The sequence below is a fragment of the Hypanus sabinus genome, chromosome 17, assembly GCF_030144855.1.
Source record: "Hypanus sabinus isolate sHypSab1 chromosome 17, sHypSab1.hap1, whole genome shotgun sequence".
NCBI classification, from domain to species: Eukaryota; Metazoa; Chordata; class Chondrichthyes; order Myliobatiformes; family Dasyatidae; genus Hypanus; species Hypanus sabinus.
Window position 1 is genome coordinate 44,518,897 of NC_082722.1, and position 20,230 is coordinate 44,539,126.

Sequence of the window (20,230 nt, forward strand, 5' to 3'; positions counted from 1 at the left end):
AGATTTTGTTTTTTTTTAATTTTCTCCACCCCAGAAATTTATTTAGTCAACTTTTTTTTTGATCTCTCACTTAGGTAAGGGTCCCACACCACCCAGTTTAGAACAGGTATTACTCTTCAACTATCAGGCTTCTGAATCAGCGTGAATAATTTCACTCACCTCCACACTGAACTGATTCCACAACTTATGGATTCACTTTCAATGACTCTACAACTCATGGTCTCAGTAATTTATTTACTTGTCTATTCATTTTTTATTTGTTTATTTTGAATGTGCAGTTTTGTCTTTAACACATTGGTTGTCTGAGTCGTATCTGTGTCGTTTTTCATTGATTCTGTTGTATTTCTTTGTTCTCCTGTGAATGACTGAAAGAACGTTAATCTCATGGTCGTGTATGGTGACTAAAGCATGCCTTGATAAAAAGTTTACTTTGAAATTTGAAATAAGGGCATCACTTGGGAAAGAAGATGAGAACTGTTCAGTGCACCTCACTGCTACAATAGATCCTTACTCTCAGACTGCCTTCTGTAATAAGAGCCATTTTTCCACTTGGATATTAAGAGGATATTAATATCCACAAGATATTAAGAGGAATAGATAGTGTGGACTGCCAGTGCCTCTTCCCCAGGGCACTACTGCTCAATATGAGCGGACATGGCTTTAAGGTAAGGGTTGGAAATTTCAAGGGGGATATTAGAGGAAGGTTTTTTACTCAGAGAGTGGTTTGTGCGTGGAATGCACCGCCTGAGTCAGTGGTGGAGGCAGATACACTAGAGAAATTTAAGAACCTACTAGACAGGTATATAGAGGAATTTAAGGTGGAGGGTTATACGGGAGGCAGGGTTTAAAGGTCGGCACGACATTGTGGGCCAAAGGGCCTATACTGTGCTGTATTGTTCTGTGCTCTATGTATTCAACTGCACTGGCAAGTTAACATTAGATAAATCATGCACAAGGCCACCTAGGTACACCTAAAATTCCAATGTTCTCAGTCCCTTTCTATTTAAGAAAATTGTGCTTTTCTATTTTTACTATTGAACTGGATAACCCTCCTTGCCCCACAGATCCCTTTAAATCTTTCTCTACACACCTTAAATCTATGCCCTTTAGACACCCCTACCCGAGGAAAAGGACTGTGACCCTCAACCTCATCTATGCTCCTTGTGATCTTATAAATCCCCATAGGGTCACCCCTCAGCTTCTTACACTCCAGGGAAAACAGTCCCAACCGACCCGGTCTCTCCTTATAACTCAAGTCCTCCTTGTAAAGCTTCTCTGCACCTTCTCTAGCTTAATCTCATTCTGTCTGCACCATGGCAGTCACAATATTCCACACACACTCTCACCATCTTCCAAAAGAGATAGATACTCTATTGGTCCCAAAGGAAATTACAGTGACACAGTAGCATTACAAGTTTACAGATATACAGATATTAGAAGAGAAATAAGAAAGAATTAAAAATTAAGGCTGTAAGATATAGGAGCAGAAGTAGGCCATTCGGCCCATTGCATTTACTCTGTTATTCAATCATGTGTTGAACCAATTCTTCTAGTCATCCACACTCCCGTGCCTTCTCCCCATATCCTTTGATGCCCTGGCTAATCAAAAACCTATCTTTCTCTGCCTTAAATACACCCAATGATTTGGCCTCCACAGTCACTCGTGGCAACAAATTCCACAGATTTACCATCCTCTGACTAAAGTAATTTCTTCGCATCTCAGTTCTGAAGGTGTGCCCTCTTGTCCAAGTCTTCCCTACCATGGGAAATAACTTTCCAACATTGTATTTCATTTGCCATTTCTTTGCCCATTCCCCTAAACTATCTAAGTCTCTCTACAGGCTCTCTGTTCCCTCAACACTACCTGCTCCTCCACCTATCTTTGTATCATCAGCAAATTTAGTCAGAAATCCATTAATCCCATAGTCCAAATCATTGACATATTGTACATCATAAAAATCAGCAGTCCCAACACCGACTCCTATAGAACTCCACCGGTAACCGGCAGCCAGCCAGAGTAGGATCCCTTTATTCCACTCTCTGTTTTATGCCAATCAGCCAATGTTCCACCCATGCTAGTAACTTCCCTGTAATTCCATGGGCTCTTATCTTGCTAAGCAGCCTCATGTGTGACAAATTGACAAAGACCCTCTGAAAATCCAAGTACACCATGTCTACTGCATCTCCTCTGTCTACCCTGCTTGTAATTTCCTCAAAGAACTGAGTAGGTTTGTCAGGGAGGATTTTCCTTTCAGGAAACCATACTGGCTTTGGCCAATCTTGTTATGTGCCTCCAGGTATTCCGTAATCTCATCCCTAACAATCGATTCCATCAACTTCCCAACCACTGATGTCAGGCTAACAGGTCTATAGTTTCCTTTCTACTGCCTCCCACCCTTCTTAAATAGCGAAGCAACATTTGTAATTTTTCAGGCATCTGGTACAATGCCATAATCTATAGACTCTTGAAAGATCATTGTTAATGCCTCTGCAGTCTCTCCAGCAAATTCCTTCAGTACCCAAGGGTGCATTCTATCAGGTCCAGGAGATTTAATCCACTCTCAGAGCATCAAGCTTCCTAGCCCCTTCTCAGTTGTAACTTTCACTGCACATAAATTACCTCAAACAGTCCAACAGGAGGGGGTCATCACTTCCTCAGCTACAGGTTGACTCATTGCAAAGCCTAATGGCCGAGCGTAAGAATGACCTCGTATAGCACTCTTTGGAGCTGCGCAACTGTCTTAGTCTATTACTAGAAATGCTGCTTGATTCAGCCAAGGTGGCATGCAGAGGGTGACAGACATTGTCCAGGATTTTCCACAGGGTCTTTTGTTCTACCACAGCCTCTAGTGTGTCCAGTTTGACTCTTATAACAGAGCCTTTCTAATCCGTTTATTGAGTCTATTGATGCCATTGCCCCAGCACAACACTGGATCGAGGGTTGTACTGGTAACAACAGACTGTTAAACAACATGAAGGAGAGGCTTGCCTACTCCAAAGGACCTCGCACCTCAGGAAGCAGAGGTGACTCTGGCCTTTCTTGTACACAGCCTCTGTGTTAGTGCTCCACTCAAGTCTGTCATCCAGGTGCACCCTCACCACCTCCACATCCTCACCATCAATAGTAACAGAGAGCAGTTCAGGCTTAGTCTTCCTAAAGTCCATCACCACCCACTTTGTCTTACTGATGTTAAGCTGCAGATGATTCAGCTTACACCAATTGACAAAGTCCTCCCATCCTCCCTTTATACGCCCAACTATTGCTGAGTCATCAGAGAATTTCTACTTTTGACATGACTGAGTGTGGTATCTAAAGTTTGAATTTTGCAAGGTAAACAGGAAGGGAGCCAACATAGTCCACTGTGGGGCCCCAGTGCTAGTTACAGCCATGTCTGACACACAGCTCTGAAGCCGCACAAACTGTGGTCTGACAGTCAGATAATCCATTATCCAGGATAGGATGGAAGTGCCAACCTGCATTGAACAGAGCTTTTCCCCCAGCATTGAGGGCTGTATGGCATTGAAGATACTTGAGAAATCAAAAAACATGCTGCTCACAGTGCTGCCCTGCTTATCCAAATGGGAGCAGGCTCTGTTCAGCAGGTAGATGACAGCATCATCAGCTCCCATGTGCTCCTGGTAGGCAAACTGCAGGGGATTGAGGGCTGATCTGACCAGGGGTCGAAGGTGAGCCAGGACCAACCTCTCTCAGATCTTCATGATGTGTGAGGTCAGGGCCACTGGACAGTCGTCATTCAAGACTTCTGGTTGGCCCTTGTTGGACACCAGAACCATACACGATGTTTTCCAAACAGTTGGGACCCTTTCCGGGTAGAGAGTCAGATTAAAAATAAGCTGGAGAACTCCACATAGCTGCTCAGCACACTCCTTCAGGGCCGTGGGGTTCACTCCATCTAGTCCCAATGCTTTGCCGTGTCTGTTTCCTTAGAGCCCTTCTCACCTGCTTAGTAGTGAAGGTGAGTCCATGATGACTGGGGAGTTGGTGGAAGGTGGGAGCTGGGGGAGGTGAAGATTGGGACGATAGTAGTTGGTATGTGGAGGAGTGGATGATAGGTGCAGGGCAAAGAGGTGATGCAGACAGTGGTAGCCTATGTTGTTCATCCACATGCTGGACTGAAGGAGGGAGGAGGGGAGGTGTTGGTGCTGAGCGAGCATTGGGTACCTTGGAACCTGGACTGGTGTGCTGAGGAGTTGTGAACAGGAGGACAATTGTCAAACCTATTGAAGAATTGACTTAACTCATTATCCCATTCACAGCTGCACTCCAGGGCTCTGCAGCTAGGCTGATTGAAGCCAGTGATGTTCTTCATGCCTCTCTTCACCTCCCGTGTGCTATTCTGCCCAAGCTTGTTCTCCAGCTCTCTCCTGTATTCCTCTTTAGTCACCTTGATCTTCTCCTTTAGCTCCCTCTGCACATGTTTCTATTCCTCCCTGTCTCCTGATCTAAAGACTCTCTTTTTGTGGTTGAGAAGAGCCTGTAGTTCACTGGTGACCCATGGTTTGTTGTTAGGGAAGCAGTGAACTCTCTTTGATGGTGTTACAGTGTCCACACAGAAGCTGATGCAACCAGTGATGCAATCAGTACGTCTGTTAATGTCCTCCCCATATGGTTCACAAAGCCCATTCCAGTCAGCAACCTCAAAGCAGCCCTTCAGGGCCTCGATGGCCTCTGGAGACCATTTCTTTACTACCTTGGTGGTAGCTAGCTGTTGCTGTACTTTGGGCTTGTGAGGTGAAACAGGTTGTGATCTGATCTTCCAAGTGGAGCTGTATGTGTCTTTAACATTTCAATACAAGAGATCCAATGTTTTATTTTCTCTTGACAAACTGATCCAAGGTGGGTAGGGTTGTCAAGCGAGAAACATGGTTGAAGTCTCTCCCGATACTGCAAAGAACGCATTGGGATGTTGAGTGGGGAGTCCCGTGCTGGTTGTGTGTATGAAATCTCACTGTATCATGAAAGCAGAATGTAGACAATGCAGCAGATAAAATGGATGCAAATTCATTGCAAGCAGTTCAATGCAGTTTTGTTCTTTCATAGAATGTAACAGGGATTACACCATCTATTGTTTACAAGCACAACAAGCCCACCTCCCTTCCTCTTATCACACTGTAGATTAACTTTGTCTGCTCGTATCGTTGAAAACCCATTCACAGTAGCATTGGACTCCTGGATTTGTTCATGTAACCATCTCTGAAGGTGTGTGCCATGCAAGGTGGCAGGACGTTACAGTAGCTCCGTGACCATAAGGGATAGGAGCAGAATTACGTCATTTGCCCGTTGAGTCTGCTCTGCCATTTCATCATGGCTGATCCATTTCTCATGCTCTCAGCCCCAACCTTCTCCCCGTATCCCTTCATTCCCAGACCAATCAACAGTTTATCCATTTCTGCCTTAAATATTCATAAAGACTTGGCCTTCTCAGCTGCCTGTGGCAAAGAATTCCACTGACTCTCTGGCTAAAAAAAAATTCCACCTCACCTCCATTCTAAGAGGACTCCCTTCTATTCTGAGGCTGTGTCTTCTGGTCTTAGATTCTCCCTCCATAGAAAACATTCTTTCTAAAATAAGGAGCCCAAAACTGCTCGCAATACTCCAAGTAAGATCTCACCAGCACCTTATAAAATCTCAACATCCCAATTCTTTTAGACAGTGCCCTATCTCGATGAAGGCAAGTGTGCTGTACTCTTTCACTATTTTGTCTACCGGTGTTGCTTTCAGGAAACTATGTGCTTGCATCCAAAGTTCCACAACACTCTCCAGGTCCCTGTTATTTGCTGTGCAAGTCCGATCTTGATTTAGCTTCTTAAAATGCAACACTTTGCACTGTCTGAAATTATTACTTTTTTGTAAGTATATATTGACTTCACCCAATCACACACGACAAACTTTGGAAGAAGTTCAGGGAACAACAACGTAGTTGGATAGCATGAATGGCTTGTTGTTTGAGAAATGGCCGTGTTTAGAGGAATGTTAAGTGATTATGTAGAAGACTGACTGAGCTTGACAGGAAAGATTCCGAGAGATGATTCTCCTTGTGGGAGAATCCAGAATTCAGTAGCACAGTGTTTGAGTAAGTGGTGACATGTTTAAGAAGAAGATGAGGATGTTTCTTTTTTCTGAAGGGATGACATCCTTGAAATTCTGTCCACAATGCGTGGTGAATATATTCAAGGCCAAACTACAAATTCTCATGTTTGTTATAGGCACTATTTCTGAGGTTTACTAAATTCCCCTGAGAGAATCACACAGACATTTTGGATTTATTTATCTAACTCTGAGGCAGTTAATCAAAGAGTTTTGCTTCAGGGTGAGAAAGTTTTGGAATCAAGTCTTGCTCCAGAGCTGAGCCCCAAAATCGACCATACTTTTGTGTGCTGTGCTGAGAGGGTGCTGCAGTGTGAGAAGAACTACCGTCCGTTCTTTCAGGTGGACATGATAGGGCGGCACAGTAACGCAGTCCTCAGCACAACGCTTTATGGTACCAGCGACCCATGTTCAATTCCCATCACTGTAAGAGCTCTCCGTGACCACGTGGGTTTCCACCAGGTGCTCTGGTTTCCTCCCACAGTCCAAAGACGTACTGGTTAGTAGGTTAATTGGTCATTGTAACTTGTGGTTAGGCTAAGATTATCTCGGGAGTTGCTGGGCAGTGTGGCTCGAAAGGCCGGAATAAATAAATTTATTATTATTAAATCAGAGAAACGGGGGGGTTTCCTCGGGTGTACTGGCTAATATTTATAGAAGCATAGAAAACCTACAACACAAAACAGACCCTTTGGCCCACAAAGTTGTGCTGAACATGTCCCTACCTTAGAAATTACTAGGCTTACCTATAGCTCTCTATTTTACTAAGCTCCATGTACCTATCCAAAAGTCGCTTCAAAGACCCTATTGTATTCACCTCTACCACCATTGCTGGCAGCCCATTCCACACACTCACCACTCTCTGAGTAAAAAAACTTACCCCTGACATCTCCTCTGTGCCTACTCCCCAGCACTTTAAATCTGTGTCCTCTTGTGGCAACCATTTCAGCCCTGGGATTATGTCCAAATCAACATAATTAAAAGCAAATTATCTGGCATTATTTGTGGGGATTTATTGTATGCAAATTGCCTGTGATATATCTTCCAGCAATGACATCCGTTTTAAGTACAGTACTGGCTATTTGCACTATTTGTAACGTGTACCTCAAATCATCAAAACATACTGTGAAATGTGTCATTTTCATCGGTGACAGCTCAGTCCATGGATTGTGCTGGGGTCATCCCACTAATGTCACCACACTTCTGGTGCAAAATAACATGCCCACTACTCACTAACCCTAACCATATACCTTGAGGGAGGAGATTGGAGCACCCAAGGAAACCCATACCATCATAGAGCGAACATACTTGCAGACTGTGACGGGAATCAAACATTAATCAGTGATCACTGGCACTGTGATCTAAGTTTGTTAGATCTTAGATTTTAACAATCTTAGATTGTTCTAATCCCTATGCTGCCGTGCACCATGGTTTAAAATTCAAACTGCATTTATTATCAAAATATGTATACATTATACACCCTTGAGATTCATTTCCTTACAGGCTGCCACAAAACAACCCATAAAAAAAGACCATCAGACAGCCAGTGTGCAAAGAAAAATCGAATCATGCAAACAATAAAAGTAAACAAATAGTATTCAGAACACAAGTGAGTCCACAGACACAAGGCCCAGAGTAGCTGGAGCAGGCTCAGTTCATCACAGATCTGTGTAAACTTCGCGGAACAGCAAGCAGAATCGGCCTTACCATCTCTTCTGGTCCCAACACCCTGCCATTGCAATCTGGCCTGGCGTCTAACTCATACAAACATTGCATCATTCTTCACTGTAGGACCCAGACCCTGTCACTTCGATACACTCTAGGCCGGGACCCCGCCGGCACATTTCAGCCCGTACCCAACCTTTCCAAATTGGCCTGGCGCTTAGAGCAATTAAACCATTGGTCTTTCCTGGCTCTTGGTTTAGGTGAACAGGCCTTGGCTTTTCCTCATCTCTGCTCGCCCTGGCTTTGCCTCGCCTCTGCTTGCTTCAACACTTGACTCTTCCTCACCTCCACCCACCTCTCCATTATTTGCAGTGATTGTTTACCAGAAATCTTATGAGAAGGAATATTATCAATAAAGCATTTAATCGCAGTTCCTGATGAAGGATCTTGGCCCGAAATGTCATCCGTCTCTTTTCCATAGATGCTGCCTGACCTGTTGAGTTCCTCCAGCATTGTGTATGTGTTGCTTAGATTTTTAGCGTTGGCAGAATTTTTGTCTGTAGTTGTATTCTGTGTTTTGTTTGCCACCAACAAGTAGTCACTGGGCTTCACCAGCGCCTTCTTAAACTGGAGGTTATAGGGTGCTGTATAAATTACATTTCTTTAATCCTTTTATGTTCTTAAATAACATTCCTAATAGGTGTTGATGACGATATTGAATATTTTCCAACACAAATGAAGTGCAAAGACTGGGCACTACAGGCTATTGAAGAAGGACGCCGCACTATAGTTAATTACGTCAGTCCAAACATCCATCCGCTCCTAGATATTTTAATGGAGAAGAAAATAATCTCTGAAAATGATCAGAGTGATATAAAAGCTAAGCCAGACATCGATAAAGGCCGGACTCTTCTGGACATGATGAGCTACAGAGGGCAGCGGGCTTGTGTTGAATTTTTCAATGTCGTACGGAATACTGATGATCTTTATCCTGGCATCAGAAAGTATCTAACATCACTCTGGGAATCCTACACTGAGAAAGATGACAGACCTGCTTTTGATCACTTTGAAGACAGACCACCGGATTTATTTCATGTCAACAACGAAAAATCCAAAATGATCAATATTCCTGAAGGTAAGTGTGCTTACATATTTAAAATTAAGGTTAATTTCTGTGTTTAACAATAATGTATCATGCAAAGCTTGAACCCATCTGTTTGTAAATTCCATAATAATATATCAAACTGCTGTGATACAGATATACTCTGAGTCACAGTACTTGATATATAGCTGGCTGAGGTGAGTACTTGTAGGTTTGAAGCCCTCATGCATTTAAAAAAAGATGAAAATTAACCCCCTAATGGGACTGTTCAATTAAGAGGCCTCCAAACATAACCCTCAACTAAGGACATAATTTCTCTTGAAGTGTTCTCTTCTCCATTTTGAATTTAGTTCATCATGTAGGCAAAGTCATCCAGTCACCATCAATAATCTTCCAGCCAACTCCAAGTTCAATGGTACATGCATGTTAGGTAGTTTTGCCAAGTCCCCAGCTCCAGGCAAAACATTTTTACAGTTTTATTCAGTTTAAATAATGTTCCTCAGGAATTTGTGGATTGGATTAGATGGAAGTTGTGTAGTTGTTCAATATAATTTGATTAAGAAATGTGTATTTGTGCAAAGTGCTTCTGAATGAATAGGCTCATTAAGTAAAGGACCTCTCTCGCATTCCCTTACAATGTCCCAGGTTTACCTGCACATACTTTACACAATTAATAATTCATGTGCCATTGTTGCCTCACTTTTATTGAATATAAAGCTGTTTTGTAGAGCAATTTTACACCAAATGTTTGTGGAATTTATACCTAAAATGTACCCAAGATTGTATTCTAGCAATGATTTGATTTTTATGAATTTTTCTTAGTATTCCTGTGAATTTTGGAGAAGTTAATTGTTTTTCAAATAGAGCTATACCTTAACAAGAATCCAATTTGTGAATTGATTTTAGTGATAGGGTCTGCCTACCATTTTTGTGGAAAGGAATATATTACTGTTTGAGCAATATTGTTGTCCACCTTCATATCATTCTAGAAGTAGTATACAAACTCTATTGAGCATGTTTTGTCTTGTTTTATTTATGTATAATAGAACTTCTAGTGCTTAGATTCCAATGATCTACCTTTTGTATAAGACTTCATTCTTGCAAGGCATCACCTCGCAACAAATGTTGTCCCATCGTTACAGTTACAATGTTCATTGTAAATCAACCTCACAGATACGAAAGGTTTAATTTAATTTCAAACGTAAGAGATTCTGCAAATACTAGAAATCCAGAGTAACACACAAAATGCTAGAGGAACTCAGCAGGTCAGGCAGAGTCTGTGAAGAGAAGTAAAGAATCAACATTCAGCCAAAGACCTTTGAAAGGTCCTCGTGCCCTGTTAAAGGTTTTGACCCGAAACATCATCTCTTTATTCCACTGCATAGATGCTGCCTGAATTGCAGAATTCCTCCAGCGTTTGACATGTGTTACTTTAGTTTAATTTTTATGATTTGTATTCTACAATGTGCCCATTTTATTACTGTATCTTATACATTATGTTTTATTACTCACTTTGGATGCCGCATTCATTCTAATGTTCTGTCTTTTGTAATTATAGAAATCCTTAAAGCAACTGAGAATCACAAGAGCATATTAAGAGCTCAGATGGAGAGAATAAAACCATACTTTGCTTTTGATAACTCTAGTCCGTTGCTGCAGGAACATTTTACCAGCCTAGTCATTCTCAATGTCCAAGAAAGAAACAAAACTGAACATGAGCTCCTGCAGCACAGAGACTATACAGCCTGCGAGCATACAGAGCTGCAGCAGCTTCTTTTGCCATCTGCACCTGGAAACGTACCACCACGAATCACACTAGTGCAGGGAGTGGCAGGTATAGGAAAAAGCATTATGATGCAGAAGCTTGCCTACAGCTGGGCATGTGGAACGACTTACACTGGATTTTATATGTTGCTAAATTTCAGTTTCCGAGAGTTAAACACTATCACTGAGAAAATCAGTCTGACTGAGCTTATTATACGTAGTTATCCTCATTTGACTGTATTATGCGAAAAACTCCTGCAATTTCCAGCTGGAATTCTATTTTTATTTGATGGATTGGATGAATTCAAATGGCCTCTTGATTTTAGTGTTCATTCAGTTGATAACCCATCTGTTTCTGAACACATTAGCCACTTGATTGTAAACATCATCAAGGGAGATCTCCTTCGTGACTCAACTGTTCTGATCACATCCCGCCCAACCTCAATTGATTTAGATCACAAAGCCTATTTTAATCGATGTGCTGAAATTTTAGGGTTTTCTAGGAATGAAATTGCAAAATACTTTGAGAAGTGTCTCAAGAATAAGCCATTTGCTGATCGTGCCTTCCAGACAGTGAAGAACATTGACTCCTTGTATGGGCTCTGTTATGTCCCTGCATTTTGTGATATTTTGTGCTTCTATCTCCGGAAATCATTTCACTCTAAAGGCAAGTGGTCCAATCTGTCTTCATTTCCCAAAACGATCACAGATTTATTCCTCCGTTTCACCAAGTGTTTACTTGTCTGTACCAGTGGTGAGGATGAAGACCCTGAGACCTTCTGCATAGAAGCTGATGAAGACAAGAATGAAATTATTAGCTTGGCACAACTTGCATGGGACGGAGTCATCAATAAAACAATAATATTTTCATCTAAAGACGTTGAAAAAAGCATCTCTGGAAAGGCCAAAGTAATAAAATCCTTCTGGAAGAAAATCCTCACTAAAGAGGGCCTAGAAATGATGCATTGTCATATTTGGCAGTTTTTCCACCTGACTCATCAGGAATTTTTTGCAGCACTCTATTGTATTTCTGGTGTGGATCATGTGCACAAGGCCTTCAACTCAAAGGGCAGCACTTTTGAGATTGTGCTGAGGTTCACTGCTGGCTTAGTCTCTCGCAGTAACAGAAAACTTGTCAAACAGTTTGTGCCTGAACACCAGGTTAAAGAAAGGGAAGTCTTTGCAGCTATTGAAAATGCTGCTGCTGTTGACATTCCAAAAGAAGACAAACTAACTCCTGAAAATATCAAAAAATATACAGCACACAAAAGACAAAAACTAACAGCCTCTCATTGTCTGTATGAAGCAGCAAATGAAGATCTAACAAAATTAGTTGCTTCCCAAACCAGTGACTGTGTAAATTTTTCTTACATCACTTTGAATGTGACTGACTGCACTGTGATTGCAAACCTCCTTTCCCATCACACAACTATGGAAACACTCGAATTGGACGGGTGCAAAGCTGGAGCTGTTGGTTTCCAAAGACTGAAGTCTATTTTTCCCAGAATCAAAACACTGAGGTAATGAAATAGAACATAGAAATCTACAGCACATTACAGGCCCTTCGGCCCACAATGTTGTGCCAACCATGTAACCTACTCTAGAAACTCACTACAATTTCCCTAGCGCATAGCCCTCTATTGGTCTAAGCTCCACATACGTATCTAAGAAACTCTTAAATGACCCTATTGTATCTGCTTCCACCACCACCGCCAGCAGAGCATTCCATGCACCCACCAGTCTGTGTGAAAAACTTACCCCTGACATTCCCTTCTTACCTATTTCTAAGCACCTTAAACCTATGCCTTCTCAGTACTCCAAGTGGGGTCTGACTAAGGTCTTGCATAGCTATAACGTCACTTCTCAGCTTTGGAACTTAATCCCATGGTTGATGAATACGCCTTTTTAACAACACTGTCAACCTGCACAGCGGCTTTGAGTGTCCTATTGTCTCGGATCCCAAGATCTCTCTGATCCTCCACACTGCCAAGAGTCTTACCATTAATACTATATTCTGTCTTCAAATTTGACCTACCAAAATGAACCACCTCACACTTATCTGGGTTGAAGTCCATTTGTCATTTTTCAGCCCAGTTCTGCATCCTATCGATGTTCCGCTGAAACCTCTGACAACTCCTGACTATCTACAACACCCCCAACCTTTGTGTCATCAGAAAACCTACTAACCCACCCCTCTGCTTCTTCATCCAGGTTATTTATAAAGATCACAAAGAAGAAGGGTCCCAGAACAGATCCCTCTGGAACACCAACCTCCATGCAGAACATGAACCATCTACAACCACCCTTTGCCTTCTGTGGGCAGGCCAATTCTGGATCCTAAAAATAAGGTCTCCTTGGATCCCATGCCTCCTTACTTTCTGAAGGGGCCTTGCACAGGGAACCTTTATCAAATGCCTTACTGAAATCCATATACACTACATCCACTGCTCTACCTTCATCAATGTGTTTTGTTACATCCTCAAAGAATTCAATCAGGCTCGTAAGGCACAACATACCCTTGACAAAGCCATGTTGACTGTCCCTAACCAAATGCTCATAAATTCTGCCTCTCAGGATCTTCTCTAACAATTTGCCCACCACTGAAGTCAGACTCACTAGACTATAATTTCCTGCGTTATCTCTAGTCCCTTTCTTGAACAAGGGAACAACATTTGCAACCCTCTAATCCTTCGGTACTTCTCCCATCCTTATTAATGACACAAAGATTACCTCAAGAGGTTCAGCAATCTCCTCCCTCACTTTCCACATTAGCCTGGGGTATATCTCATAAGCCTGGTGACTTATCTAACTTAATGTTTTTCAACAGCTCCAGCACATCCTCGTACTTAATGTCTATACGCTCAAGCATTTCAGTCCACTGTAAGCCATCCCCACAATTGCCAAGGTCTTTTCCCCTGGTGAATACTGAAGCAAAGTATTCATTAAGTACCTCCACTACCTCCTCCAACTCCATGCACACATTTCCACTATCACTCCTGATTGGTCCTATTCTCTCAGGGCTCATCTTCCTTCTCTTCATATACTTGTAGAATACCTTGAGGTTTTCCTTAATCCTGCTCACCAAGGCCTTCTCATGGCCCTTTCTAGCTCTCCTAATTTCATTCTTAAGCTACTTCCTAGCAACCTTGGAATCTACTAGAGCTCTAACAGTACCTAGTTTCTTGAACATTTATGTAAGCTTTTCTTTTCTTAACTAGATTTTCTACATACATTGTACACCATGGTTCTTTAATTCTACCATCCTTTCCCTGCCTCAATGCAACATACGTATGCAGAATTCCATGCAAATGTTCCCTGAACGTTTGCCACGTTTCTGCCGTGCATTTCCCTGAGAACATCTGCTCCCAGGTTATGCTCCCAAGTTCCTGCCTAATAGCATCATATTTCCCACTACCCCAATTAAATGTTTCCTCAAATTGTCTGTTCTTATCCCTCTCCAGCACTATGGTGAAGGAGATAAGTTGTGGTCACTACCTCCAAAATGCTCTCCCATCAAGAGATCTAACACCTGACCAGGTTCATCTCCCAATACCAGATCAATTACAGCCTCTGCTCTAGGTGACTTATCTACATATTGTGTCAAGAAACCTTCCTGACCACACCTAACAAACTCCACCCTATCTAAACCCCTTGCACTAAGGAGATGCCAGTCAGTATTAGGAAAGTTAAAATCATCCAGTGAAGTTGGTTTGCTTATCCTGATATGCCTAGATATTTCCTTTGCTCCTCGAGACAATTGTTAAATAATGTCAGTGGCCCAGCTTCATGCACTCTCTCATGCTCTGCTTTCCAGATACTTACCACTCCTTGGGTGAAGGCAGTCCCTTCATATCCCCTCCAAAACCTTTCTCCCATACCCTAAATCTTCTATGTCCTAAAAACCCTCATATACCTTATGCCCCTAGTTATAAAAATTACCTTATCTACACTCTTCAGAATTTAAATAAAAACTCAATCAAGTCTCCTTTTAACCTCCTCCGCTCCAGGAAGATGAATAATGAGCAAGAAGAAATAAATTATCATATTTAGTTTATGGGAAGATACTAGCAAAACATCAATAGCATGATTATAACTCAGTAAATGAATAATTCATTGCTTGAAAAATGCGGTTACTGTTTACAAAGAGAGCAAAATATTATTGCAGCACACACTAGATGCTGGAGGATCTCAGCAGGCCTGGAAGCGTTGTAGGAAGAGTAAACAGTTGACGTTTCGGGCCGAGACCCTTCATCAGGGCAAAAGATAATTATTGCTTTGTTTTTACAGTTTAGAGGGAAACATGCTAGAAGATGAAGGAGCAGAGATTATTGCTGATGCTCTCAAAAATGAAACATGTAGAATAGAAACCTTAAGGTAAAACCTCCAATTCCTTACACGTTTATGCACAATATCGAAAAGTATTGTTTTATTTGAAGGAGCTGTACACTAGTAAAATTAAGATTAAGCAAGTAATTTCAGAGGTATTAATTGAATGAATGTGGAATGAAAACCAATAAGGTTAAAGTTTCTCAGCTTCATTCTAACAAGGTCACTTGTGCATTATGTGGCCTTGTAAACATGGATTTAAAATCTTTTACTTTATATTTCTTAGAAACCTGAAAGGGCACAATTCATTCACTCTAACCAGTTGGCACCTTTTTGTGTTAACCCATCACCCTGCTCTCGGTCCATCACTCTTCTGTGCTTAGGTGATGCATCCAGACATTCATTGGGACATTTCTTAGATGCTCTCAGCAAACCAGCATTAACCACTTCCAGTGCATTTCAGGCACTTTACCATCTCTTCCCTTTACCCTCAACCTGCGTTATCTGGTTTATCTACTGTGATATAGAGAGAAGTTTTCTGCAGTCTACCCTATCCGTTTCCCGTTCAATTATACGCATTTTAGTCACGTCTCCTCTTAACCTCCTCTGCTCCATGACAGGGATCATCCTGGTGAATCTCCTTTGCAATTAATTCTGTAAATCTATCTGGTAATTAATTCTGAGCTATATAATGTATAGATTGTGCACACATATCGTATATTACTGTCATGAACTCTTAGAACCGGCGCAGGGCATCAGAGAACATCAAGCCTCAGTGCTCCAAACCACCTAAGCATCAGTGATTTGTTTTAACTAGGACTTGTTCAGTAATTGGTTTAGTGACTAAGTTTTCTTTGTGCTTTCATGCCACTTGTTTTTTTGAATGCGGGGTTCCTCATGCATCCTGCTTTTAGTTTGTTGAGTTTTGGTTTTGATATGCATTATTTAAGTTAGTCACGAATAGTGTTCATCACTGAGTCTTGCATTTGGAGTAGGAAGGAACTAGTGTTCTGAGTTATTTATTATTCCTCCGTTACGTTCTTCGAATAGATCCTCATCATTACTTTCTACCCAAATCATTACAGTAGGTCTCGGTCATCATGGAGCCAGCAGGATTTTATCAATTGGTAACTCAATAGTTGGAATTTTTGCAGGTTGAAGCACAACTCCATAGGGGAGAAAGGAGCGGCACAAATTGCAGAAGCTATGAAAACAAACAGCAGCCTGAAAGTATTGGGGTATGTATTGAACCTACTGGATTCAACACTTGACAACCTCTGGATCGTTTGTAAGGAACAATGTTCTATTCAATGTATCAGAACACTTCAAAGCACTTAACTTCACTAATGAGCAAGAACCTTAAACTGAACCACAAAGGGAGAAATTATGTAGAATCTTAATCAGAAAGGTGGATTTTAAGGTGCAGTTTTTAAAGTGGGAAAGGGTAAGAGAGGTGGAGAAGAAGGAATTCTTTCTTTCTTTCTTTCTAAATCTTTTTATTAATATTAGTAATATGGACAGAATACAAATGATATATTGATAAAGAAATTACCAACATAGACATTCCATTACATATGAAAAAAAAACATACATAATAGTTACAATATAAATGAGTTTACCAAGACATAAGCCATAAGATATATGTATGGACATAGTAAATCTAAATATTTCATAATGTATAATATAAAAAAACAAAAAAGAAAGAAAAAAAAAACAACAAAAAAAAATTTATATAATGCAGAACTAGCTAATCTAATCTAATAACTATAACTAATAAGTAATATAAAAGGAAAAAAAACAAAAAAGAAGGGAAAAAAAACGGGCTGTTTATAATATCTCACAAAAATAGAAGGAATTCTTGTAGAGGAATTTAAGTACAATACCATAGAAGAGATGAGAGCATTACAAGTAACTTCACTGAGAAAGCCACTGTACAGAGGCAGAACTAAGCATTCTGAACAATAGCAGTGCATTGGTGCAAAATATATTTTGGCATCTAATACGTAAAGTCTGATTTAACTTAATATGTTTGCAAAGGAGGGACATGGGGATGATGATAAAAGAAGAGAATTTGTAGTACACCAAAAACAAATGCTTCTCAATATTAAATTAGAGGAAGTGTGTTTCTTACAATACTGATGTCAAGCAAGTAGTATGACTTAGAAACCATGGAGCTAGGTGCTGTCATTATGGATATGGAGTAAGTTACTGGGTTTCAAATACCGTTGGTTAGGAGCAGTTGTAGATGGGGAATAGAAGGGGCCAGTACAGATCGTTGGAGAACATCAGACAAGCTACCACTGCTCATGCTGTGACCATGACTGGAAAAGTGATATCTGAAACCGATAATCTAAGTCCCACCCATCAGAACAATGAAAAGATACTGGGCAATGATGTAACTAACTGTCCTAAAGGCTGTAATTTGGTAGAATAAGATGAAGACAAAATTACCTTTGTTATGTTCACTTGGGTACCATTACTGATTAGAAGCTTTCAAGGACTCAAACAAGTGACTTAAATACATTGTTGTTTTAGTAGCTGTATTGCTGATAGATCTCAGATATTAACTGAATAACTTTGCCTTCATTAGGTTGAGAGCAAATGTTGTCAAAGCCGAAGGTGCTCAGTTAATAGCCGAGGCCCTGGAAGTCAACAGCACACTGAGAGTTTTGGGGTATGTTGTCATTTCTCTTCCACTTGTGCTTGTGTGATTTCAGAGCAGCACTGTTTACTGCTTATTTTGAAAACTCGATTGACATTCTCTCATTGCAGCTCATGCTCTTTATGTAAAAATGTTTTCAACTTGTCATATATCATTACGGTAATTATACAAGATCTTTAAAAACAAGAGGTCAAAAAGTAAGTGTCTGTACTCACAGCTTTATCATCATTCAAACAATGCTAGAACAGAGCATTAGAATTGCTTATCTGTGTGATCTAAAGAGCATGGATACTATGCCAAATCTTCACCATTTGCTCATTTCATATGGGACAGAACTTCTGATTGAGCAAACTACATTAGTGGGCTCTCATTGGCAGGAATTCAAGCAAGGTTGAAGCCAGTGAGGATGAGAGCCGAGGGTGGGCGGGTATTCAGTGCTGTCTGCCTGCATTTGACTGGTCTTCCTCTTCCTCTCGCTGGCTGCTTTCTCTCAGAGAAAGGCACAGGAGCTATTCGCAAGGATTGATTGGCGAGGCTTGTGGTTACGGACCCTTTCTCAGAAATTTTGAGTGTGATGTTGCAAGTCTTTCTGGATTCTGGCTACTCTTCTTTTACTGTTTTTGAGCAGATTGATCGGGGTGCTTCAGTGTGGACTGGGGCGCTTTGGTGAAGACAAGCTCTGCAGCATGCAGTCGGCTAGTGGTGTGGAACTGAACTGAGAATTGCTAGACTCGTAGTTTTATGTTCCCAAAAAGCTCCATGTTCATTAAGCTGTTGTGTGCCTTTTTGATACTTATAAAGATCCACTGGAAGCTGACTCGGTGGATTCTGATTAGAACATGGAACAAGAAGAACAAATTGTCTTATCACTTTGATTCCTCCCTATCAATACCTATGCCTGTTTCTATAGAGTTTAAAATTTTTAAAACTTTAATTTAAAAATGAGCATTAACATATTTGTATCTTTGTCTTAACTCAGCTTGCAGTGTAACAAGATTGGAGATGAAGGTGCAAAGTACATGGCCCAAGCAGTTGAAAGAAATCGCAGCTTGGTTGAATTACGGTATAGATTAAATCTAAACTCACATATTAAATCCTATCCCACACCAACTGCTCAGGCACACTCAACTTTATAACAATTTTAACCTACTGCCTTTTAGTTGCCATATTCTTCTTCTCAAGGCTTAGACCTCTCAAGTACTCTGTTTCTTTGAAATATTTTACAGACTTCAGCTGTCATATCCACTCTTCCGCTGACAGCTCCCTTGTAATTCAGAATAGTTGCTATATATTACATGTCCTCAGTTATAAGAATTCGTAGCTATGATACACCTCTAACAGCAAATGACTTTATCCTGCTGGTCCAATCCTGGATACCTCCCTGCAATTTGCTCTCCACTTTCATGGTAAGTACTCTGTTTCATTCACAAAAAAAATAAGGTCTGTCCTTGGTGTCCAGCCAGAAGAACTTAAAGGCTAGCTGATCAGATCTACAAACATTGAAGTGCTTTAGCTCATTTATTCTTTTCAACTTGGAAATGTCCTACACTGTGACTCATTTCATAATTCATTTGTAGCTTAATATACTTTTAATAAGATTCAAATATAATCATGAACATTACTTATACCCACTCAATTCCACAAGAGATATGATTGAGAAATCATTGCTTTTATTGTCAAATTTTGTATCTGTAATTATTGTGTAAATAATTACTGTTGACTGTAATAGAAACAGGAAAAGCTGGAAATAATCAGCAGGTCAAGCCTTGGGAAAAGAAACATGAAAATTTTTCAGGCTGAGGGGGCCATTCATCAAAACTTCAGAACTCTGTTCTGGCAAAGGGTTTTGACCTGTAGCATGAATTCCATTTTTCTATGCAGTGTGACCTGCTGAGTATTTCCTGCATGTTATGTTTTATTTTAGATTTCCAGCATGAGCAGTTTTTGTTTTAAGTTCAATTGAATATGACTACTTTGGTTAGCAGGTTTAACATAGTTTATATTGTGTAAAATCCCTTCAGAAAAAAGTTTAAGACAGAAAATTAAGTACTGCATTTCAATCTCATTTTTAAAAATCTTAATCAAACCTTTAAGACTTATTTTCACATCTGTAACATTTTCACTGAATCATTGCTTTTTGTTCATTAAATGCTGGTTTTGTCAGTACCATGCATATTCCAAAAGGTGAATAAGTTAAAAAAAAAACACAGTAACAAATTCATTAACCAATATGTATTTTGTGTCTTTTTCTCTATAATTCACATTTTGACCTTTATTTATATATATATATTATCAGTATAATTCTAAGACAAGATCTGATTAATAAAATAGGTGTATCTCATTTGCAGACTTGGAGATAATGACATCACTGACAAGGGGAGTGATTACTTTAGAAGTGCTTTAGAAGTGAATGATGCACTTGAAGAATTGTGGTAAAAATGTTTTGTTTTTCCATGTATTTGAAAGTTTATTTTTTATAATGTAATTGCACTTTGGGATCATATGCACAGGGCTTTTATTTTCTTGGAACAAAACAATCCAACAGATAGGCAGATTTCAGTGTTATGATGTTTGCTATTTATGATGGAGATCATATGTTTAA

The 20,230-nt window shown here is 40.4% G+C and overlaps 1 protein-coding gene across 1 annotated transcript in view; it reads left to right on the plus strand.

The window, feature by feature from the left end:
• Window positions 1-20,230, plus strand: part of LOC132406865 (nucleotide-binding oligomerization domain-containing protein 1-like) — a 54,748-nt gene that overhangs the window by 24,313 nt on the left and 10,205 nt on the right. The window contains exons 7-13 of the mRNA XM_059992942.1: window positions 8,475-8,909; window positions 10,435-12,160; window positions 14,928-15,014; window positions 16,121-16,204; window positions 17,557-17,640; window positions 18,608-18,691; window positions 19,977-20,060. Coding sequence (XP_059848925.1) covers window positions 8,475-8,909; window positions 10,435-12,160; window positions 14,928-15,014; window positions 16,121-16,204; window positions 17,557-17,640; window positions 18,608-18,691; window positions 19,977-20,060 — 2,584 coding nt within the window. The remainder of the gene's footprint in view (window positions 1-8,474; window positions 8,910-10,434; window positions 12,161-14,927; window positions 15,015-16,120; window positions 16,205-17,556; window positions 17,641-18,607; window positions 18,692-19,976; window positions 20,061-20,230) is intronic.